Here is a 25,799-nt window from a genome sequence, read left to right on the forward strand (position 1 = left end):
CATTCCAGTGTGAGACTTCCTTTTGCTTGTTTCACTACATTTTGGATTTGGATAATAAGGTTTTTTTAAAGTCATTTTTCTTCAGAAAGCATATGCGCCTATGATGGAAAAAAAAAACCTCCTTCAAAGTTTTGAGTAATTGTTGGTTTCCTAAGGCTTCAGGGAAAGCTGGCCTGATATAACTCAAGCCTGCAGGGGTGGCAGAGGTTGAAAAGTTTGCTTTCCATTTTTTCTTCCCAAAGTTTATTGTAGATGTATTCTTGGGACAACCATGGACAAAACTGTCATCATTTCCAGTAGGAAGATCTGTTTTCCTTTAGATTAATAACTTTAGTAAGATGTGTTATGCTCAGCTATGTACTTCTGTTTTTGCAGAAGTTTTTTTTTCTTTTCACCATATTTGAAAACTCACCTATTATGTTTTAATGTTTTTCATACTGGTACAACTTTAAATAAAAGATTTCATTTAGATAAACAAGAATTGTCACAAAGAAATTCAGCCAAAAGACTTAATTGGTCATTACAGGATGCAAAAGACAGAGTGAGTTGGTTGAGCGATGTGTAGATATTGGTTATCATTTAAAAAACATTGATTAAGGATCTATTTTTGCCAACCACTCTGCTAAGTGCTGAAAAAATAGAGATGAAAGTTAGTCCCTGCTTCAGAAAACTCAGTGTGAGGAAATTAACTCCACAGGGGTCAGTGGTAGGATGGGAAGAAGACACAGAGGGCTTCTGGAACCCAGAGGAGGGCCTCTTAGTCACTCAGCTAGGAAGGCTTCCTGGAAGAAGAAGACTTGGCTAAGCAAAGTATTTGAACGTTTATTAAATGAAATTAGGGCAAGAGGTGAGAACATTCTAAGCAGTGGGGCAAGGATATGCAAAGACCAGCAGGAAAGAGATGTCATGGTTCATTCCAGAACTGCGAGTATTTTGAGATGATATAGTTTAGAAAGTGGCAGATGGAGTTGGTGGGCACAGTATGCCATGGTAATAATCAGAATTTTACACTGAAGGCAGGGGGAAGACAGTGAAGAATTTTATGGAGGGAGTAACAAGAGGTCATAGCAAGGGGAGAGGAAGGGCACAGGCACTGGAAAACAGATCTGGGGGAGACACTCCAGACTAGCCATTCATTTAACAATAGGTTCAAGAAAGAACTTAAAAGTCAGCTAATAGTAGAGAGGCCAGATAAGAAATGTTTGTTTAAGTTCACCAGCTTTAATGTGTATTTAACTTGGATGGTTTAACTTAGCGTCTTTGAAGACATTACTTGGGTGACAAGTAAAGTAATTCATTATTGAAGCTATTTTTCAGGGTTTCTAATAAAGCACTTGGGGTATTTCGCTTTTAGAGATCAATAGTCAAGTTAAAGAGTAACTGGTTAGTAGAAAGCCAGGGACAAACTGAAATGTGACTGGTTAGTAGAAAACCAAGTGACAAAGTGAAAACTGAAATGTGTGAAGAGAAAATGACCTTAACATAAATCCGCAGGGTAAGGCCAGGAACAATTTTATTCGTGAGTACACTTTTGTGAAATGTATTGGGCAAACACTCCAAAAAGATAATTAAAAATATTTTTAAGATATAAAGAAACAAGAATCTGGCATTTTATTAATGATATCAACATCCTATGGTAGAGGCCAATAATGTGGAATGGGTCAATCAGACACTGAAGGAAAAGGGCAATTTAGATAACTCAGCCAAATAACATTATTCATTTAGTATAAGCATATAAATTGAATTAGTCTAGCTATGAAGCATAATCATGTTAAATATGATATAATTATGCTTCAAGTTTCTTGGAAGCGAAGTGTAATCATTTCAAGAATAGAAATTATTGAAATTGAGACGTAATATAAACTTGTTTGTTTTCACAGAATTCTAAGACTGAATAACAAAAGATAATATGTGGTAAATATCAAAGGTCCTTTTTGTGTTAATACAGCTCTACCTCCCACGAAGGTTAAGCTCTAATAAATCCTTCAAACAAAAAATGGAAGGGAGCGGGAGAGGGGAGAAATCCCTCTGAAAGATAAACAAAGACCTTAAAATTGCACACAGTCCAGTTAACACCATTTCCAAGTGTAAGCAGATACAGCTTTCCCCCATGAAGAGTTTACTATGAGGGGGATTTTCAAAAGCAAGACATTTAGAGTAAACATCGAAACAAAGGAGAACTATTTTATTCAAAGGCTTGCGCACATATGGAACCTGTTAAGGGGATGGTGGCTGTGGAAAGAATTACAAATGAGCTTAAGAGACACCTAGGCCATCTCCGAGAGGAAGGGACAGAGGCAGAGGTGCTTCGAGAAGCAGGCAAGTGGGCCAGAGATCAGTCAAATGGGAGGGAGTCATGCTGTTGGGCAGATGGTGTGTTCTGTTCCAAAATGTTCAAAGTTAAGGGACACTCCTTAGCACACTGTTATTTTACACAAAGAGTGAATTAAGAAGAAACCAAGGATCTGTCAGAGTTTTTCCTGGATTTACTTGTGTCATTTCTTTGATAAACTTGGCTTGTTTATGCAATTCATTTGCTGCCTTCTTCAAACTCAGGCCCTGGCTTGGTGCTCTCTCCATAACCCTTAGGTTCCAATGAAGAGCAGGGAATTAACTAAGAGTAAGGTTCTTGTTTATGTTGTAGAATGACCTACGTTAGGTTATGTTATCCTCCTCTGAAAATTTCTGGAGAAGGTCAATATTTCTCTTTCAACAAAGTACAATGCTCACTTATTTACCAAGTTTAGGACCAGTCTAGATTATTGAAATGGTAATTAAGCTATTTCTTTCTTCACAGTTTTCACAGTCCATTAAAAATTAATGGATACAGACGAGAGAAATACTTTGAAGTTGGTTTGCTTCAGCCTAGTGGAATAATGACATCTGATGAGTCAAGCTCACCTGAGTGGCACCTGACAGGGGAGATAAACTCCCTCAGATGGTTCACAGACCTCACATAGCTGCCAGATATAAGCCAGTAATCAGTCTCATCCATCAAGCTCACAGAGCAGAGGGCCTTATCCCAGACAACATGAGAAACAAAAAGCAGGCAAGAGAACCACTTCTTTGAAGAGCTGAACTGCCAATGGAGAGACCAGAATAACCGTCTAGCCACACATAAAAATACAAAGAATGAAAACATATAAATCAGTTCTACAAAACCAACGACAGATTGGAAACAGTCAGGCACTTGGCCCTTTCAGGTCAGTACGGTATGGAGTAAATGACAGACTTTACATACACTCCACCTGGCCAACTGCAGCTATTATAGGTTCAGGGCTGGAACAAACAGGTATGCTTTGAGATAAGTCGTGGTCTGGGTCTGCAAGGCACAATTAAGTACCAGCTGGAATTGGCCACCTGAGTCCTCGGCATTCTAGCTTCTGTAACACAGGGGCTCACAAGGACCTGCACTTTTCACTGGGCTATTTATAAGGGAAAGTTTGTGCAAGGAAGACTGAGTAGTGGGTGTCTTAGAAACCCAATTTATCCCACAAGAACGAAGTACACATTCAACAATGGAAAACACATTAAACGCCTATACTCTATAATATACATTAACAAAATTATAAAAAAGTTTTAACTATCTGTAATATACAGAAAAAATCCTTTTAACTTTTATGTTCACTTACAAATGAAATTAATAAAAACAAAATTGTCTATTTTCAATGAAAATTAATATATAAGGACTCATGCCATACCACCTACTATTAACCTAACTGCTCAAAATTATCCCCCTGAAATCATTATTCATTTCAGCAAAATGAAAACATACAGGTGCAAGAACTACAGATACACCACCCAGTGAGGACAATTAGAAGAAACCGAGACTATTGATCCAAAGATGTGGTTCATACACCTTACTAGGAATAGAAACTATGAATGATTTACCTTCCCTTCTTTTTTCTGCATCTTGCCAAAGAACCTACTTACGAACTTGAATGACAAATACTGCAGATTAAACATGGAGTGATGACAGTGATGATATAGCCAGACTTTATTTCAGGGTTGCTCAAAGCAAAATGTACTAAGGGATACATTTTAAAGTGAAAAAGAAACTGTGGCTTTGGAGACAGTCCTGAGTTCAAACCCTGGCTTCACCACTTCATAGCATGGGGACTCTGGGCAATAATCTCACCCTAACTGACCTTCCTTTTTTCCACTTGTGAAACACCTAATGCTTCTCTGACAGGTCCTTGTGGGGAATAAACAGCTGCAAAGTGCTTAGGATAGTGCCTGACACCGAGAGGAACTGAGCAGTATGCCTTCCAGAGCACAGGGAGCTTCCCTCAACAGACAGAGCAGGACTCCCGAAAGCAGAGGCCACTTTGGCGTCTGTTCTAGGATGAGCTTCATGTTTTGCCAAACTCATTAAATCCAGATGAGAGGCAGATGAGGAAGGAAATTTAAGCACCTAAGTGATTCACACACAAAAAGAGTTTAAAAATTATTTTCAATTTTTCTTCTTATTTATCTAATTGAGCATTTCATTTACACTTACTGTCTAGCCCAGGGATCCCAACCTTGTCCACATTTTAGAATCCCTCCAGGAACACTTAGAAAATATAGCTGCCAGAGGTTTTGCTTTAATGAATCTGAGCTGAGGCCCAGGCACCAGCTTTGTCATTACGCTCCCCGGGGGATTCCAATGAGCAGCCAGGGCCTAGAACCCCTGGTCTAGCTAAACACACTTGAACTATTTCTAAAAAATTATGCTCATTTGTATTTACTGGTAGTGACTCAAGACAGCTTCCCCTGTCCCGATTTAAGAACCTTGTTCCAGCCAACTCCAGGTTGTGGCCAGTATTACCAATTCACTCCTTTCTTACTAAAAATTATATAATTAGCTTAATGGAAAGAAATTCACAAGATCATAATTCAGCAACCTTTTTAAGACCAAAAAAAGAGCATTTTTGTTTGGATAAAAATGAGCCATGCCTTACTGCAGATTTCCACTGCAATTATGTCAGAGAGAAAGGTTTTATTTTTTTAAGGCCTTTCTCTTACATTTATTCTTTTCCTTTTTGCTTTGAAGCTGTAAAAAGCAAAGACGGCCATCTGAAAGACAGACCTGAGGCGATTCTGCTGATTCTGCAGTTTTTTGGTTCAATGGAAATCTCTTTTAAAGAGACTACACACTCCTCTTTTAAAGACAGCACTGGTGTAGCTGCATCAGTTCACATGGAACTCTATTCTAACCCCCCTTTATTTCAGTGAGTGACCCTGAGCAAGTCACTTAACTGTTGAACGCACCCTCCGTAACACGCAATCAGCACACAGCACCAAGTCCTTAGAATTGGTATCCTTTTCACCAGCAACTTACCAGGGTGCTGCCATCAGTCCAACGGAAGTCATGCTCAAACATCTTGTCATTGAGGCCTATCCACTGATAGTCATGGCCCACACCTAAGAGATGGGAAACAACACAGATATATCTACTATCTTTTCCATATATGGATGAAATGTATCAAAGAAAATTATTGTCACAGTGAATCATGCACCCTCTTTTCTGGCTGGAGTTTTGTTAGTTGCTCATAAAAATCCCTCATAGTCTATCTGTTGTTCTTCTGCTCAGCTTGCTTTAAACTAAAAAGCTAATTTGCAAACATTGTAAAATATCAGCCATAGATTACTATTCCCTAGGAGTTTACTCTAATTATTTTTTTCCATCCTTACTCATGATAAAAACTTCCTATTTATTTTTTTATTAAGCTACGCCATTGGCAAAAATTCAGCGACCCAATAAATGTGACAGATCTTAGCCAAACTAGCCTCACTTTGGAAGCCACATGTTTCTTCTCAAAGGATTTTAAACAGTGAACACCTAGACCAGACAGTTCCGCAAAATTATCCTCAAAAATAATTACTTTCACCATGAGATGAGTCACTGGCAAGGATACCAAGCAAGGAAGTTAAATGAACCTCTATCCAAATTACAAATTAACAGACTTCTAAGAGATAGCAGGCATCATGAGAACAGATTTAATAGAACATTAAACAATGGTTCATGAGCAAAAAATGTCTACATATTTGCTACAGAAAAGCTAGCTGCCCTCCTCTTGTTATGGTTTAAGGAGTTACTAAACAGCTCTATTAGTAAGTTTCATTAGCTTTCAGTCTCCATCTATTTATGTTCTTGATATGAAGCCCACTTTCTATGGTCAAAAATAATTAGAAAGTTGGATGAGAAGCAATTATGCACCAAAGATAAGATTAGGGTGCTATTAACAATTCGATTTTAATCAGTGGGATAAAAATAACTGAAAGTAACTTTCTCTTTAACTTTAGACAGCGTACGCACACATTCAAAATAGAGACTATGAAGCTAACCATGGGAAAAATTAGACTGAACCATAAGAGGTGGCCATTTTTGTAAGTCAAAAAATGATTGAATAGGGGCTGGCCCGGTGGCCAAGTGGTTAAAGTTCCACATACTCCACTTTGGCAGCCCAGGTTCATGGGTTTGGATCCCGTGAGCAGACCTGCACCACTCGTCAAGCCATGCTGTGGTGGTTACCCACATACGAACATACAAAATAGAGGAAGATTGGCACAGATTTTAGCTCAGGGACAACCTTCCTCAAAAGAAAAAAAAAGAGATTCAAGAGCAATGTCATATGATTCAACCTATAGTATGCTGTTTCATCTCTTATTGCTAGCATACCAAGAAATGCCTTCCTATGTTATAGTTGAAAGTTTCCCAAAATGGAGGACTCACAGCAGAGAGACGATTTTAAGTAGATCACAGAGGAAGGATTTAATAAGTTGAATCACAACTAAGAAAGCTACTTCTTTTCAGTTAGATACAGAGAAAATCAAGAAGCTGGTGAGAATGAGCGACACTTCAGGAAAGCTGTGTATATTTGGTACGTACGATTCACAAACATTTGTTCTTCATGAGACAGGATGCTTGTGAGATGGGCGCCCTGCAGCCGGCATTCCCGCTCAGCTGCATCCCACGTGCGGCGGTGGGCAAAGTACTTGTAGCACTGCCCTTGGAATTTGTGCCAGCCGTAGTCACATGTCTCGGTGTCTGGGAAGAAACAAGGGGCTTATTAAACTCACCCATGTCATTCACACTTGGCTCACCCAACCAAGTGTTGATAGAAGATCTGAGCCAATATCAATGCAATGTCCCTGAAGTAAAGGAGTCATAAAATTCAGCCATGATGACAAAGAAATCACGATAAAGAGAGCCCAAGTGGTTCCTGGGAAGTGCATGGCTGTACCCGTCTGGACAGTAAAGGCAGTCTCTAACTGCAATTTCCTGGATTAAAGCCAGTTTCAGCAGGAGAGAAAACCTGCCAAAACCGCTCAGGCTGCAGTGTCTATGGAGCAATTGGGGCTAATTCCTTTCCCAACACTACTTTTCTAAAGAGAATCCTTCCTGATAAGATAAGAATTCTGGCTAATAGGATTATGAACGCTCTGTTTGCATAAGGACTTCAAAGGCTCTGGAAGCTGTCCTTTCCCACTTCCTAGAGAGAGCTGGTGGCCAGGGCTCTCGTCAGGTAAGACTTACAAAGAGAAAAAAAATTCTGCATCAGCAGGCAGATTTGGGGATACAGCTAGACTGTGTGCCTTCTTCACAAAAGGAGTGGGAATACAGGTAACTCCCAGTGCAAATACATCAGGATTTTAAGTTTATTAAGAATGAACTAACCTAAGCTCTTTAACTTAGTACCCCTCATTCCATCAAGCCATATCCATAGATGTATATATGTGTATGTATACATATATTTTTTTTTTCTCTTTTGCAACAAGTACACTAGTATCTTGGTGGGAAAAAAACGTTTTTCAAATATATCTAAATCTTACATTGGCAGTAGGTTTCAGCCATACCTCTAGATTGCCATTTTTTATTTATTTTGACAAGAAAGCAGCCTTGCTAAAGTACTATATTGGCACTGGCAATCTTCCCCAGCCTCACCCACTGGCAGGTGGAATTAAACTGATCAATAATGATCTATAGAATCAATAGATCAATAGAAATCATTTCAACTTTTGCAAAACATATCTCACAAATGTCTTGAACTAGTCACATGTGCAAACTAACAAAACTGAGTTTATAGGATTTTAGGCACCAAGAAAACTTTCCAGGTTATCTAATGACCATCCTCCCCTCCCCTGATCTGACTCATAGAGGAGGAAGTCAAACCTACTACACGAAATAAATGCTCATTTCATATGTCAGAATTGGTGCCAAATTGAAAGTTAAGTGGTCTCCTGAGCCTCGCTCTGCTTACTCTTCTTTCGATAATTGTGGGAAAGGATAAATTCTGAGAGGTTTCGGTTGTTCCTGGCCTCAGTGATTCAGGCCGTAATCACACAACAGATGCAGCTTATCGTTGAGAGCAGTGTTCGCTTCAGTTTAGTCTATCAGGGCCGCTGTTTAGTTACAGCCAGCTGACTAATTGGTTTAAATCATGTGCACTGGAAGTTTTGAGTTTCATTAAAGAGTTGTTTGGAGACCACCAAATCTCATAGGAAAGGACTTGAGACACAGCCAGATGGTTTGGTATGAACGTAGCACTCAGCGCCCAAGAATGAAGCACATTTTGGCCACTTGGATGTAGTAATTTTCCTTTTGGGAAGTTCACGTGGAAGAATTCGGAGGTGAGGTGGGTGGGGCAGGGAGGAAACAGATCTTCATACACGAGGGGGTTAATTTATAGGGGAGAAGAATTGGAAAAACTTTTAGAACACTCACTGCCAAAGTCAATAATGTGATATCGTAATTGTATAGATTTCCTTAACTTTGGAAATTACAATTTATTTTAAGACAGTTTACAATTCTAGAGGATCCCTAACTTATTGAATAATGTATCAGAAAAAGCTCTTCTACACACTCTTTCTTATCCTCTCTTAACCCAAATGGTTTGAGTCTGGTTTCTTTCTTTGTCTTTTATCATTAAAATAGATTATCAGTAAGCATTTTTCCTCTTACACAAAAAAACCCAAATGATCGTAAAATTTAGATGTATGACCACATCATTGCTACAATGCCTGTCTCAGTTAGCAGAGGCATATATCTTATCAGAACATGGGTCCAAAAAATAGGGGCAGAGTTTCTGTTAAAACCAAACTAGGGAAGTTTACGTACCTGTACTATCTAAACTTCCCAAAGATTATAAATATAAGCGCAAACAACACTTAATAAAGTGACTTGTTAAAAAAAAACCAAATAACCACATTGATTCACTTAATTTTTATTATTCATGAATTCAGTAAATATGTAATGAAGGACTATGTGTTAGGCAGCATCTCCTAGGATGCTGTTCTGAAAGGACCCATCAGAAGCAGTCTGTTTGTTTTTCCAATCTTACCTAAAATTAATGTAATATACATTTCATTTATTAAAAGGCAACCCTTTTGAATGATATTTTCTTAGAAACCATTCAACACGCGGAAATACTTCTCATGCTTTAAAGCTCCTATAGTGCTCTTATAGGTTACGTTATAAAGTCCCAGATTTGGTTTTGCCTATGTGTGTTGAAGCTGATGGAGGAGGGTACCATAACTCCTGTTCACGACCACAGAAGTTGAAACTATCACTCTTAAAACGTTTCACTAAAAATCTCCTCCCTTTGTGCTATATAGGTAATGTTTTCAACACTTCTGACACATAGCTGTCAAGCCTTAAGAAACCGTCAACACTTAGGTTGCTTCTCGTTGGCAGGCTGCGTCATTGACTTTGGCTGGGGCAATCTGTTTTGTTTGGGGCAAGAACTGTTTCTCTAGTGCTCTAAGACCCCCTTCTAGATTTTGTATCTGTTATCATTCCACTAAAATGTGTCCCCTATTCCAGAGTTACTGGGAGTTGGGAAGTTACTAATGCGGAGAGCAGAAAAAGTCAGCTGAAGAAACAAGACAGTCAACATCGAAATTTGGATGGAAAACTGTTTAGACAACAATGCTGCTGTTAATGAAGAAAACATTTGTTCTTAGGCAACCTGAAAGGAGGAGAAAAAAATCTTTCAGTGTCCTGGCCATAAATCCTGGCCAGGCAGGAGCACAGCTGCATTTGGTAAACAGACTGGGAGAGCTGTTTCTCAGCAAATAATGTGGACAAAAGTTAAACTTGCTTTAAGATAAAATAGAATGTACCTGGAAGTTAGGTGGTGCCAGAAATGAAGAAAAAAAATCAAAATCTTTTCTTTTTAATATTCTTTTAAAGAGAAGAAAAAGGTACCTAGCCCCAAAGTCCCTTCGGAGGATCTGTTCCCACTGAGTCCATCAGATAGACACATAAATAAAATGCTTATCCACGAGAGTTACTTCGGAAGTGTGAAGATAGTGAGAAAAACCCGTGCTTTAAAAGGCAGCATGGGTTCATTTTCCCACTCTCTAATTTGCCAATTGTGTGACCTTGAACACATCACTTTTCCTCTCCCAAGCCTCAAATTCTGTTCCACTTAACGCATAGAAATACTGTTTCAGCCAAATGAAATGATGTCCCCGGAAGCACTTGGCGAACTATAACGTATCCAACAAACAGCATTTCTTCTTATTCCTGCCAAGAGTCATGCCAAGTCACCAAGATCAGGGACTTTATTTTGCTCAGAGCTCAAATCCAGTACCCAGAACAGTGCCTGGAACACAGCAGGTGCTCAATAAATGCCTGTTGAACGAAGGATTTTTTGAATCACTCCTTGTACTTGGAACTGAGGGAAGCCAGCATCATTTTAATTCATTTGAATGTCTCAAGGATCTCACCCTTTGTTCTCTTCAACAAACGGCATCTTTCTTACTGTTTACCTTTCAGAAGAGCATCTCACTTGGTCAATTTTCATATTTACCTTTTAAAATTCTAAAACAGATGCATCCTACGCAATAAGGAGAAAGAAAAAAATCCCTAAAAACTCGGTCATCACCCATCCTCTTCTATTGGTAATTCAATACATGCTCCTTTTAGTTTTCCTTTAATTGTGGTGACGTCTGGATTAACACTGCAAAGCAGAATTTGGGGCCCTACCAATGTGTCTGAATGTCTACGACATTTTCATTTTGTCTGGTGGAATGGAAGTCTGGCACTAGGCATGTTTGTCAAAGCCAAACCACTGTACGGCTTTAAGTTGAGGAAATCGACATTCCAAAGCTCAGTATGCTGAGCAAGCAATCTGTTTCTGATTGATAGACTCAGAAATGTTACCATTAACCAGCTAACATACACTCTCAGGTTGGCCATAAAATGCAAATTGCAGGAATCACGAGATTCAAGCGATCATGAACACAGGCTTTTCTTTCATTCAGAAAAAGTAACGCTTCTTCAGGAGGAACATTCCCTGTTGAATGGATCCGCAGTATCTTTTACCTCGTGTTTGCCAAGCCAAAGCTAATGTGTTTTAACAACTACATCAACTCGTTCTCCAGAGACGATTGACTATGAAAAATAAGCCCATTGAGTCTCAAGTGCTTAGGGGGAAAAAATAAAGGCAACTAACACTGAATTAATACTCCTTGGTACCAGCCACATTCATGGATTATGGTCAAGACATAGTTTGTTCTCAGGAAGAATACCTACAACAATGTTCCTTTTGTTGGCTAGATGTTCTTAAATTCAGCTTAGTGTGCCTGTCTGCAGTCTCTTTCTAGCAGCAAAACAACAATGATCGAGCCAACACAATCTTTCAGATGTTGTGAGCTTTGGACACATAAGGAAACCTAATATATTTAGGGAACCTGTGAATTTCCTCTGCAGGAAAGAATATGCAGTATGGCCAAAATTGCTAAAAAGATCCAAATTGTTGTGACAAAAGGCTGTCTAGAAGTAACCCTTGAAATGAAGCATCAACAGTGTTCATCACACACATGCTGCAATAGCTCTCACCTTGCTCACAAAGTGCACCAACGTAGCTTGGAAGGCAGAGGCACCTGAACGTATTGAAACCGTCAATGCACGTGGCTCCATTGCGACAGGGGTTAGAGTGACATTCATCAAAATCTGAAATACAGTCATAAAAGGCCACAAAAGTACTTTCAAAAAGGGTCAAAAGAGTCCACTTAGTGTGAGGTTGCCAGATAAAATACAGGACAGCCAGTTCAATTTGAATTTCAGATCAAAAAGCAAAAAGAATTTTTTAGTGTAAGTATGTCCCATATTATATTTAGGGCATACCTACATTAAAAATGTTTTTCTTTTTTGTATTTGAAATTCAAATTTAACTGACTTTCCTATATTTTTATTTGCTAAATCGGGCAACTCTAAGAAAATTTCAAAGATATTTAGAGGAGGGTCACTGTCTCCATTTCTTTTAGATGAGTCACATGAGCCCTGAAACTGATAAGGAATCTCCCCCTCCTTCCCACCCGCCATCCTGGTCCCCACTCTGATTACCTCACTTGTGGAATAATGAAAATACCTAACTGGCTCCCTGCCTCTGGCACTTCCACATATCCTTCATTCTGCTGACTGTCGTGTTCCTTAGACAGTCATGATAATTCTACTCTTCGGCTTCCAAACATTCCATAGATCCAAATTGCCCAGGGCAGTGGTCCTCAGTGTGATGCCTGGACCAGCAGCATCAGCATCACCTGAGAATGTTGCAAATGCATGTTCTCAGGTCCACCCCAGATGTACTGAATCAGAGGCTGGAGGAGCGAGGACTGAGGATCAACAATCTGTGTTTTACCAAATCCTCCAGTGACTCTAACGTACACTGAAGTCTGAACCACTCGACTACAGTCTGAAGTGGAACTATTGAGTACACTGGATTCAGGGCCTCCTCAGACCTCTCTGGATCCAACCTGCACTCTAGGATTCTCTCCTGATATGTCTCTCGCCCACACACCCGTAAGGAGGCATGCCCAAATACGTGCAGCCACCCAAATGCGTTCTGTGGTTCGTGGTGTCCGCGCTTTTGTTTGCTGTGTCCGAGTCTCACACCACCACCTGTCAAAATCCTCCCCACCTTTAAGATCTGTATCAATTGCAACCTATCTACACAGACCTCCACGATCTCCGCTGATGATATCAATGACTTTATTCCCACAGCATTTTGTAATCCCACTAAAAATTTAATTAGTGTTTATATTAAATAAAAAGAATATTTAAAAAATGAATATACAAAGTAAATTAAATTTCCAAGAGCTATATAATGATTCTTACCTAAAGAAACGGCCCTAGTAATGACATTATATAGTAATGATACCAAACACTTTGATGATGCTTGCTAAGTGCCAGCCACTGTTCTAAGAGCTCCCAGACATTAACTCATTAAATTATTTTTACTTGATTTTAATGTAAAACAGAATGGAGGCCAGATAGATGTTTTTATACATATATCTCGAATATTTAAGATGTAATTATTCTTTAAATGCTATCTATTGCTATCTCTGTGTCCCCACTAATTATCACACAAATAGAGCTTACTACTTTTGTTGAGTTTTTCTTTTAAGACAAGCACTCTTTGAATAGAGTGTTGGAGATTCAACCCAATATACCTGTGGGCCTTCTTTACTCAATGATCATGAGAAAACCATCATGGTACCTATAACAGGAGCACCTGGGCAATATATTCCACCATTTCTTTCATCAGAGGCAAGGTCTATATTTAGCCCAATCAAAACTGAGCTCTTTTTTTTTTTTTAAAAGACAATCAAAATAAGAATGGGAATAAAAGGAACCGATTTAGTAAAGAGACAATCCTATTCCTTGAACCCACAAGAGAGGAGGACGGCAACAGTCTCAGACTCCGTGAGGTAGAGGTGGGTCTGGCTGGCCGCTGAGGACAGTCAGAGAAGGCTCTGTCCCATTCCACATCACAGGAGCAAGTGATCTGAAAAACTGCTGAAGTCCCTAATTTTTAATTGTAGCTTTCTAAAAAGTTCTCTGTCCTTAAGTTAATTATTGATATGCAGATTTGAGAGAGAGAGTAAAATATTTTTGTTACTATTCATGCAACTTTACATTTCTAAAGCCTATCTGTAAAAGTCAGAAAAGGACAAAGCTGACCTCAGGAAGCTTCACTGAGTCTTGGATGTATTAACAAAATTCGGGAAACATCTGTCGCCATTTCCCAGACTCTACGTAAATTATTGTATGATTTTATTTTATTTAACGTATAATTCATCTACACGTGAGTTTCTCTGAAATCCTCCAATTTATTTGAACAACATAAACTGCCCCCCTCTATATCTTCTGCAAAAGCAAGACCCTCTTTCAGGCAAGGACATCTCACCAAGCTCACACTGGTCGCCGCTGTATCCTGGCACACAGGTGCACACGTAGGAAGTTTCAGTAGGATAACAGGTGCCTCCGTTAAGGCACGGGTTCGTTTTGCAACGATCTGGTCCTAGCATGGTCAGGAAAGGAAGAGAAGCAATTAGGCTCATCTCTACCTTTCAACCTATTTTAGCATAAAATGCCACTTATTGCTACCATAACATAAGCTTTACCATAGCAATTTAGAGATACTACACATAAAAATTAACGTTAACTTTACTCTCTGGAGTGTTTCTTGGCATTATAACTAATTGTTACAAATCGACTATTCATTTCTGGGATTCAATCATCATTATTTTTAAACAATATTTTGCACAGTATCTGGCAACTAATAAATTCTACTGCAGATTTAGTTGGCATGATAATGGCAATTGATTTTAGTCAAAAATGATTACACGTATGTGCACAGTGAATGGAAAATGTATTCTTTTAAACGAGGTTAGTTCATGTGAAATGGCTGGATACACAGAACATGCATTCTTTTTAGCAGACTGGCTTGTTACCATCATTTGAATTATTATTGCCTTTTACCACTTAATGCTCAGAAACTGTTTTTCTTCGAAAGTGTGCACTGAAGTTTCTTCTGCTACATTAATATGCTTTTTCCAAAAACACGTTCCAAATGTACTCCTTTAAACTATACTTGAAGAAAAGCAACACATGGATTAAACTCTACTGTATAAAAACAAACCCAAATACAAACACCTCACCTAAAATGAAACCCCAAATTTTTATTACAATTTTCCAATTAAAACACGAATAAAATCGACACTCCTAGTGTATAAACATAAAGGCCAGAGACACCAATTTATGAGGAGAAACAGTTTAAAATATATTTTGCAAATGCAAAGACTATTACACTATTTGAAGCACATATATTATTCTGTAATACTGCTGGGATAATTGTATTTACATTAATAGCTTATATTTATTATTTGAATACTTTTCCAGAATTGCTTAAGTTTCAATATGTTCAAGAATCCAAACGAGAGTTGAAAATTTTCCCAAAATAACTGAAATAAATAGGTTTCATATGGAATAAAAACCATATTTTCAAGAATCTTAAGTCCCGAAACCCTAAAATAATTACACATGAAAAACAGATGATGTCTACCTATGAAACACGACCTTAAGGAAGATTTGGATAAGCAGGCGCTGCTCTAGAAGATAAGTGAGACTTTCCCACACAGGAAAGTCCAACTCAAACTTTCTGAGTGTTAAGTAAGTTCTGGACCACTAGAAAGACTCAATAGAAACATGCTCGCTTAAGTGGGTTCAACAGTATGATCAGGTTAATTCAGATGCTCACACCTACTTCTTCAAGAACGACCCCAATTTTTCTAAGACTCTCTCTCCTTTAGTCCTAAAGATATTTAAAATTTCCCTGAGCATCTTTGCCTTCTGCCTTTGAAAGGAGACTGCCTAGAGGCCAAGGCTACTGTCAACAGCACATCCGTATGCTGCCCTCGGTGCAAAATCAAAATGACACTTAGGAGAAAGTGCTCCGTAAAACTGTGATGTGCCGCACAGACGTGAAGTGCTACGATTATTCCCACCACAGACACTAGACCCCACGCTGAGAGTATGGAACAAGGATTTGGCAAGAGAGCGGGCCTTTCTGTGAACTTACAGTAGTTTAGATTAGGAGAAAAGCATTGTTTTTACAAATTTCATTCTACCCTAAACAGTTTGTATCAATCTCTGAAAGTTGAATCTGCAACAAATAGACCAGGCAATCCAACATGAGCTGCTGTTTACTGAATTAGCCTAAAGTGTATTTGTTTTGCAATGAAGACGAAGCTCCAAGTCTAGGTAAACATTGTGGCTGACAATGGTACCCATTTCTCATTTGTCGAACCTAACTCTCGCCGTATATATGGTTACTACTAATGATTTCGATAGCATATTTTCACCAACCTGAAGTATATTTCAACTAAGTTACAAAAGAATAAATATCGGCCAGATTACTAGGTTATCATTTACAAATTAAATATAAAATGACAACAAAAAAAATCCATCAACCACCTTTGATCAACTTTATTCACCAAATACTTCACGGCATTTATGAAAGTTGCACTTTATGACTATTGTATTCTGTCTGAAGCACAACAAACGGAAGCATTAGTGGAACAAAAGATAAGGTTGAAACGATCAGAAGAATAATTCTAAGTATAGCCATGCTGTAAAACATATTCATTAAAATAAAAGGTGTTTTCAACCAACACAGCCCTTAAAGCACTGATGGTTTTTCTTTTTCTAGGTAGTGGCTAGGTGGTGATGCCCACTTGTGGATTCCACTGACATTGTTATCTAAATGACATTCCTGGAAAACACCATTAACGCGGACTTCTCAATGTTCTCAAGCTAGATTAAAAGGAAAATAAATTCCACAAAGTACATATTGCAAGATTTCTGGCTTACATATCATTAAATATCAATTATTCGTTTTTATATTATATTAATAGGAAACCAGCAAAGAGCAGTCCTTGTAAGACCCTGGACTTTGGAGTGGGACTGATCTGGGCTCAAATCCCTCTTCTGCCATGGTGTGTGTGAGTGTTGCAACCCTGAGCAAATTGCAGAACCTCTCTGAGCCTCCACATCCTACCCTTTTAAGTGGGGATAATAGTATGCACTTTATAGCCTTTTTGTGAAGATCAAACAAATAATCTATATGAACCAGTGTCAAATTCATGCTTTCTATCCATTCATTAAAAAAACAGAAACCCTCTCTTGGCAGGCAGAGCACGAATATATACTGAACAAATACCCACTGTGGCTAGGCACTGTGTTAGAAGCATTATGTATACTATCTAGAGCAAGGAAACGACAGAAAAGTATTAACTGATAACTGACATTGCCGAAACTCTGTGAAACACTTATTAGAGCTATTTACAACTCAGATGTTAAAGGCCTGACAGGTTTTGATATTGCCATAATAGCACCCATCAATGAGGGATTTTTAAAAATAGGACGTTTGTTCTGTTTTTAAAACTAAAATGTATAACTATGGGACATATGACAAAGCAATACTTTAATTGTGAGTAAAACCAAATTGAAGTTTTACATCATTAACAATTTCAATTTTTAAATGTTGTAATTTCCTGTTCTTTCTAAAACCCAGAAAAATACAAAGAATATCTACAGAGCCCAGAAATAATCTATACTTACTTCCTTTGCATCTCATTATGGACCCAACACTGTGGGCTGTCCTGCTGTTACGTAAACAATGTAAAAACCCCCGCTGATTTAACATCACAATAAAAATTATATACATACACACGTCAGGACCAAGGGACTGTCTCCAAGTTTGGAGACAGATTTATCAATGTTGTGACCTTACCTGGTAAATAGACTGCTGTGCCCTCCACTGACTCTTCATTAATGCCAATCAGGAAATCGGTTTCATTAGAAGTTTCCAGAAGGGAAAATGATGGTGTTGCAAGCTCAGTATTTAACTCTGCAGTGCTTACAGTTGCCTGATTATTGGAATCAAGAATTCTTGCCGATGCTTGCTGTTCTGGGGCTGCTACCGTGAAATCCTCCCCTCTGATCAAAGCTGCTTGTGTTTCAGGCTTTACTTCCAGAGAAGAAGGAACGGTGGGCCTCTCAGGAGTCTGTGGGCTGGGCTGAGGCACCACATGGGCCTCGATCCCATAAATCGCAGAAGCAGAAGTAGAATGTGGCCACGATGTAGCACGTTCTAACTTAACTTCATCCGCAGCTGTGACCACAGTTCCGGCCTCAGGTGTTCTAATACTGGCAAATATCTTGATTGTTTCTCCAGGAAGTTGAACATCGGTTTTGTTTTGGGAATCTCGGGGAATCTCAGTTCCCTCTTCAGCAACCAGTTGTGTGGGAGCAGCTTCTATTTGTTCTGATGACTTAGGTTTAGTTTCATCTTCTGAAGGTTCTAATTGTGTGTCAGGAGGTAAGGCTGGAGGCTCAGTTATGTAAAAGTACTCTTCACTTGATGGTTTGGAAGTCACATCAATATTTGCAAGTTTCCCTGGGGACATTTGAGATGTGCTGGCGCTTGTACTTAGCAGAGCACTTGGCTGGGGGCCCTCTGTGTGTTCAGAGGCTCCACTGCCTAAGTGGACAGTGAGTGGAGAGGATGATGTCGGAGAGAACAACTTTGCAGAAGCTGAAACTGCTGATGTTGTATCAGTGTAAGCTGGGGGGCTGGATCCCTCCAGCACATTAGGTGCCTCTGTTAAGCTCTGAGCCGTAAGGTGGATAGTACTAATACTTACGTACGGTGTAGCATCTATCAGTGCCTCCTCGGCTCCTGAAGAGAATTCTGGCTGAAAAGAAGGACCTACGTATTTCTTTTCTTCATACTCATCCTGTGTCCTTTCCAAATGGCCCATTGTTGATATGATTTCACTTTGGTCTGCAATAGCTTGACCATCAGACAAAGTGCTCGATTCAAAGATGTCATCCAGGGCTTTTGATTCAGTGCTCGGTACTTCAGTCTCTGGATTAACTGTGGCAGACTTACTAGGAATAGGCAGGGATGTTGCTGTGGGAAGCAAAATATCTAATTCTGTTTCTGTGCTAGAGACGGGGATCCCAGTTGTGAAGATAAAGCCCCTGTGATCTACTTGGCTTCTGTCTTCAGAAGGCATTGATTGGTTATGTGTTGCCTGAGTGTAGTTAGCCGGAAGAAGATCACCAGAGCCCTCGAAGTTTTCCTCGGTTGAAGAAAGGTTAAAACCTGCCTCGTACTTCTCTTGAACACTTTCTTCATTACTGTCATGTGGTCCCGATGGTACCTCTGGATCCAAGTTCGTTGGCATTCCAAGGATGTCTTCATATACAGGTTTAGTGTGATCAATATCTATGATAGTATTTTTATCTGATGTCAGCTCAGGTAGAATTTCAAGAATGGTACTCTCTGTAATTGTCAATATTAAATCCTTGTCTTCTTTGTCCAGATCTATAATAATATTTTCAGTAGCTTTTCTTCGGTCAGGTTTCAAGGTGGAATCCTCGAATCCCCTGACATGGTCTTGGAAACTGTCTGCAGCACCTTCTGAGGATGTCTCAGATGACACTGTATTTGACGGCGGTGTGCTGGTTGGATCTGGGGAGCTTGCATTCTGCTCCAAATGAAGAGGCACCACCACTGAAACTGTTGGGAAGCCATCAACAGTAACAGCTTCAGCCCTTGAAACCTCAGGATGTCTTTCCAGGGATTTATCAGAAACAAATGTGGTGCCTCCTTGCCTGGTTGCCTGAGTTGTTCCAGAAGTGCGTACTAAATCAACAATATCCAATTCTCCAGATCCTTCTCCAGAATGTTCATAAAATGAATCAGATGGTTTTGGTGCTGATGTAACAAATTCTTTGGCCATTTCAAGACCGTAAGTTCTAGCCAGAAAATCAGTGGAAGACGTTGCTGTTTCTTTAGTCTCGGCTGTTGAAGAACTCTCACTAGAGACTTGTTCAGACGTAGGTTGTGGTCTGCTAGTCTGGATTTCTTCTGCCCAACTGCGAGTCTGATTTTGAGCATGTTCAGTGTCTGTGGAGAAAGGCAGAAGTGCCGTAGAGGGTCCTTCTGTTCTGGTGTCACCTGAAATTTCTGATAAGGTTGTGCTGGGTGATGTCTCCTTATCTTCAGAGATGCTGTCTGTTTTGGAAATGAGTGGTCTAACTTCATCTGCCACATTTTCTATTCCCTTATAGTCTTCAGTTGTATCATTTAAGCTGCTGGTTTCTACACTTTCCACTTGAGAAGTCTGGGGATATAATGTGCTAATGATTTGTTCCACGTCAGTAAAATTCACTGATACTGCAGTAGGCAGAACTTCTTCTCCCGACCCCAGTCCAGAGAATAAAAGATCAGTATCTGACTCTTTACTTATTGGTCTCATAACTTCGGGAAAGGATTTTATACTTTCTTCCTCTTTGATTGATGAATCTGTAACCACACTTTCAGCTGGTATAGACTCAGTCTCTGAGGTAGTAACTAAGAAAAAATGGGATTTTTCAGTAACTTCAGGGAGAGTAGTGTAGGGTTCCAAGCCCTTCGAATCTGGATCTGGAGTAGTCACGTCAACCAAGGAAATGCCTTCCTCCTCCATTTCTTCATCAGTACGGTAAGTTTTCTTTGTCATTAGTGTGGAATAATCTGTGGTTTGGAGTCCACTTTCAGTAAATGTTTGTGAATCAAAAATTGTTTGCTCTGGTGATATAGAACTTTGGGGGGATTCAGAAGATTTTTGTTCTTGAATATTTTCCTCTGATGCTACTTCACTTTCATTTCCTTGCCTTACAGGGTTGACTTCTTGCCTGGACCATAACTTGGCTGGCTCCATAGTCTGGGGAAAGTCCACTGAAACTGTGCCATCGACCGTCACTTCTCCCTTTTCTGTCGGAGCCTCAGTACCTTCAGCTTCTGCTGTTGGTAAAATGGTGGATCTTTTATTGGCTTCAGTGATAGCACCTACTTCTCCTAATCCTTGGTCAATAAATGGGAACTCTGTGCCAGAAACATTTCCCATGGCACTGGGAAACACTTGGTCAACAGAGCTGCTGACTGGGACCAATTGCTCACCTGAGCCTTCAGCTGAAGCTGTGAATTCTTCCCAAGGGAAGGCTGAAGTGCTGACCGAGGTGCTACCAGGTCCTTCCAGGTCAGCGATGTGGGTGATGTGATCTGAAGTAGGTATTGCGGACGGTAAAATCTGGGTATCCTTAAATGCTGCGTCCCCAGAGCCTTCCATCACTACTGTTTCTTCTTTTGTTATGGGATAAGATACCGTTGAGTATTCTCTAAGGTCACCACTGAAATCTTCCTCCAAAGGAAAATCTGTAGAAAAGCCCTTTCTTTCTGCCCCATGATTTGGCTCTCCTGAAACCTCTGAAATCAGGTTTTCCTTGGATGTTTGGTTTATAATTTCAGTAACCTCTCTGTCCATTACGGTACTTAAAACTAGTCCTGTAGGCTCAAAAGGGAGTATGGTTTCCACATGAGGAGCCAAAGTGCCAGCTGCTTCCTTTTTGGTTTGTATTTCAGGCTCTAAATTGAATGAAAATGAGGAAACAGTGGTGGCTTCTGGGTCAGCAGCAGCTTCTCCAGAGCCCTGCTCCATAAAGAGAGAGACGGGGCTGCCCGGGGCAGGGGACAGGCCTTCCTGAACCACAGGTTGACCACTACTGCTGGGCTCAGCAGTCGGTGCCTCTAGATCATCTAAAACACTTGTTTCTGTAAAGACAAGAGTGGAACTTGTCATTTCTCTCTCAGACTGCATGGGTGTTATCAGGGACATAAAACCATTTCTGGTAGCAGATGCTGAATCCCTAGATACGGTGTCATTTGAGCCTTCTAATTCAGGGGGTAGAATTAACTGATCTGATCTCTGTGTAGGCGAATGTACCTGAACTGTAGAAGCTGTACCTGTGGCTCCCACCTCCTCATCTTTCCTCTTCTTTCCCTCAAGAGATGTGCTGAAAACCCACTCAGAAGTGTCTGTTTCCCTTACAAATTTGGTAGGCACTACTTCTGCAAAAGGTTGTTCAGAAACCGAATAAACGGTGGTTGCAGAAATATCAAAAAGGCCTTCTGTGATCATTATCTTGCTAGCATCTAAAGTAACAAGTGTATCTGTAGTACTTCTCTGTGGTAAATTAGTCACCGCAGTGAACATCTTATCTTCTTCGGCTTCCCCAGAGCCTTCTGGAATTGGAATTGAAGGACTCCCGGAGAGCTCCACAATTGGTCTAGGGGTTATTTCCACCCAGCTTTCCACAGTGGACAATGAGTCATCAGGCCAGGATTTTTCTGTTAAGGTAACTGATACTTCCTCTGAGACACTTGCTGACACAGAACTTGCAACTGCACTAGGAGTATATGTGACAGAAGTCCTTTTTTCTGCCTCTTCATCAAATGTTACTTCTGTAGCCCCTGAAAAGATCATTTTTTGAGATTCTTGGTCAATGGTGGCATCTCCTGAAGACTCTTCAGAGAACAGAGGTACAGGTTCAGTGTGTCCATGCACCAGAGTGTCAAGTTCAGGACCTCTCTCTGTGATGGATTCTGGCCCCTCTGTGGCTTCTCCCTCATGGAATGAGACTGTGGGGAAAACATCAGGCTCACCACTTGAAGAATGTTCTGGTGTTTCAGGGTAAGTCTCAGGCTTCCACGTAATTTCAAGCGATTCGGTTGTTTCTTTAGATTCATTAGGTTGCATGGCAGTAGACAATCCCGTTATGGCTATTACAAACTGATGAGTACCACTTTCACTGCTGTCTGAAAAATTCTGAGACGGTGCCACACTTTCAAACTGGCCACGCCTCGCTTCTGCCGCTTCTGGGTCCTTGGGCACAGTGGTGACTAGATGTTTCCCGTTTATGTACTGCACTGAAGGGGTGGTTGTTACATCAGTAGCATTTGCACACTCTTCATCTTCCGCTTCATCTTCTTCACTGTGGTATATGTCTATTTCAATTAACTCGGGTAAAATTTCAGCAATTAGATCGTGCTCTGGATCTGTTTCTTCACTACAAGGTTCATCTTCTTTAGACTCTGAATCTATTGGATGACCAATTACACTCAAATCACTCATTCGACCTGAAAAAAACAAAGAGTTTTCACAATACTTAAATAGAAGATTTGGCAGTGTACGACAGAAGAAATCGATAGCAAGGCTGGCTGATTACACTCACACACACAAAGAGGGATTCAAGTCTTTTCACATTAAATACAATCACCCTTCTACACATGGTTGTCAGTCTTCAAATTTGTAGTTTTATATTAACAATAGGAAAAACAAAACCAATTTAAGATTATAGCAACAGGTCATGGAAACACTTCAACGTGTTTAACAAAGCAATGTCCTTAAAATGAAACAGAGTCACATGGATACATTGTAATCGTGAAATGTGGGAATTCATCTTTGTGAGAACTGAAAAAAACAAAAAATTAAGACCATTTCACCACATCAGACAGGAAAAGTAATCGATTACTGTCCTTTACATAAGGAGAAGCTTAGACACCCTAGATTCGATAAGGAAATGAGAAGAGATTCCTTCTGGCTCTTTGTCACAATCTGTCCTAAAGAAGGCTGTTTTTAGAAAAGGAAAAGAGAGGTTTCTTTATGGCCCTTCAACAGCACAATGACCACCCCTTCCCAACGCAACAGCAAGATAAGACTTGGCTGCATAGGCAGCAGCCACATCCGGGACACAAGGGCAGGAAGCCCTGGACGGCGAAGGGGGCGGGCTCTGCACAAGGGGAGCTCACTGAGAGCACCCGGGAAGAAGAGCCCTCCACACCTCCACACCTTTATCCTTCATGAGAAGAGACCTGGATTGGGTCAATTACAGTTCTTTTTATTAACATTTTCACCAAAGAAAGTTCAGAAGTCACATCTAAATATTTGAACTGGCGTACTTTAAATAACACAGATCCTTAGAACATTTCTTAGATTGTAAATTGTCACAGGACACCAACCACTAAGCCCAGTGGACTTTTCTGCCTACAGAAATACACCAGCAAAGCTCCTTGTCTGGACATCAGGAAGGAGGAAATTCTGGGCCCTCACTCTCAAAGGAGTAGAATTCAGTTGCCCTAGGAAAGGGTCCAGTCACTACAGTGGCCCTACTCCCAGCATCACAGCAGTGTGTAAAGCTGCCTGCGGGTGCATGAAGAGGACGAAGAGAAGCACGGAGGACTGCAGAGCATCTCACCCTCCCGCCTCCAAGAATACTGCTGTAGAATTCGTTTTCAGTCTAGCTCCCACCCGTGTTACACATGCTCAGGCTGAACCCGAGAAGTTTACAGGAGGAATAATTAGGACGGAGCCAACCTTGCCCCCCACTGGTAGGGAGACTGTTCATGTTGCAAGGAGCTGCTCTCTTCCCTGTATGAAAGGATCGACATCTAGCATTTACTGATAAGTCAGAAAAGAAAAAACCCTATGGAGAAGGAACCAGTATTGCTCAACATCAATATAGAAGTATACGAACTATCAATAAAAACTCTATAAGCTCCTTCTGTATTTTTAACTACGGTTTGTCAAAAAAGCCAAAGACCACAGACTTTTATGTGACTGGAAGACATATACTATATTTACATTTATCCCTTTCACCCTAATAAAAAGAAAGCGGAGACTCTTCTCTGTATCCCAACAGATCTTCACTGTGTGATCTCCACAAACTAGCGTCTGTGTAGGGTTGGGTTACTCTCACTCTATGGCCTCCCTTACCAGCTTTCACACATTACAGTTCATTTCTTACGTCTCCATCCCATTCCACCCACACATTCAGCCTTTCAACTATGCAAACAAAGGGTATTCAAATGAATGAAACACTATTTCTACCATAAGAGAAGTGAGATCAATGCATACCTCTAGTATATTATAAAAATATAAAATGAATACAGATGACTTGCGCCACAGATGTTGCAACTACTCCTAATTGCCAAACTTAAGAAAATGACTAAATGCCCTATTTTTTTTCCAAAAAATATAATTAAAAGAATGTTGGTTCAATATTAGATCACTGAAGTTGTTACTGGGATCTTATAGTGCCTCATTGTGTATATGTTTTAAAAGAGGACACAATAATATTTTCAGATAATAAGACCTTTTAATGCGGCGTGCAGTGAAGCCTACCCTGTCACTATGGAAAGAGAATGTGAGAGAATATATATGCACATGCGTACATATGTAAATGAGAGGATACATTTTCAATGACTTTTGTACAAATGAATCTCTTGAAATATCACATCAATAATTTTATCTATCACCAAGGTAAGCAGTCTCTCATTGCTAATACTATCTGAACATAGTTGAGTGAAGCCAGCCTCAATTAAACTGTTCCGTACAACTTCACAGGATTTAACTGGAGTTTCAAAATTGTGGCAATCTTAAACTGCTTTTACTCTTGTTTTACACTCAGCTCTTTCACTAGGTTTTATTAGGTGTAAATCAAACTATAATTCATGTTAAGAAGTATTACACACACAGATGCTAAATTCACACAGTATCTTTAAATACAGAAAGAATTTTAAAATAAGAAACAAGGGTCTGTGTTAAGCATAAAAGAAACTCCACCACATTTTGTACCTTTTTATAAATAATAGAGATAAAACTAATCACTCAGCCAAACTGCTCCAGCCAAACACAAAGATAAGTAAGGAAATAACTGCTCAAAATTGTTTATTTATAAACTCCTTGGTCAGGAATAGGGTAAACACACTCGTTGCTATTATAGATTTGTATGAGTTTCTGAATAAATTCCTTACTTTGAAAAATAATAATTGTTTTAAAAAACAAAACTGATACAAGCATATCCCATGACCTTCTTAGCGAATGGTCATAGATGGAGCTTCCATCAAGTATGATGTTGGTAGCTCTAAAAATAAGTGGGGTGGAGAAAAGCAGACAGGGAGGAGTCACTGAGGTGTGTCAGTGCGTCCAATGTCAGTGTGTCAAAGGAACTGACAGGTCATGATGCTCACATAGATGGATAATTTAAAATAAAATGTTTTTCCAGGAAAGAAAATAAAAAAGAACTCATAAATCAACAGTTTATGTAATAATTTCATTGACTATCAACTCTTGTT

At 39.8% G+C, this 25,799-nt stretch overlaps 1 protein-coding gene across 5 annotated transcripts in view; it reads right to left on the reverse strand.

Moving 5' to 3' along the window:
• VCAN (versican) overlaps positions 1-25,799 on the reverse strand; it is a 105,711-nt gene that overhangs the window by 18,444 nt on the left and 61,468 nt on the right. For 2 of the 5 annotated variants that reach the window (XM_014857042.3, XM_014857043.3), the window contains 5 exons: positions 17,568-22,802; positions 14,181-14,294; positions 11,831-11,944; positions 6,875-7,033; positions 5,324-5,406 (listed from right to left, as the gene is read on the reverse strand). In XM_014857042.3, the coding sequence (XP_014712528.1) occupies positions 5,324-5,406; positions 6,875-7,033; positions 11,831-11,944; positions 14,181-14,294; positions 17,568-22,802 (5,705 nt within the window). The remainder of the gene's footprint in view (positions 1-5,323; positions 5,407-6,874; positions 7,034-11,830; positions 11,945-14,180; positions 14,295-17,567; positions 22,803-25,799) is intronic. The other 3 variants (XM_070517834.1, XM_044777886.2, XM_070517833.1) reach the window with 2 other exon arrangements.

The sequence above is a fragment of the Equus asinus genome, chromosome 9, assembly GCF_041296235.1.
Source record: "Equus asinus isolate D_3611 breed Donkey chromosome 9, EquAss-T2T_v2, whole genome shotgun sequence".
Classification (NCBI taxonomy): Eukaryota; Metazoa; Chordata; class Mammalia; order Perissodactyla; family Equidae; genus Equus; species Equus asinus.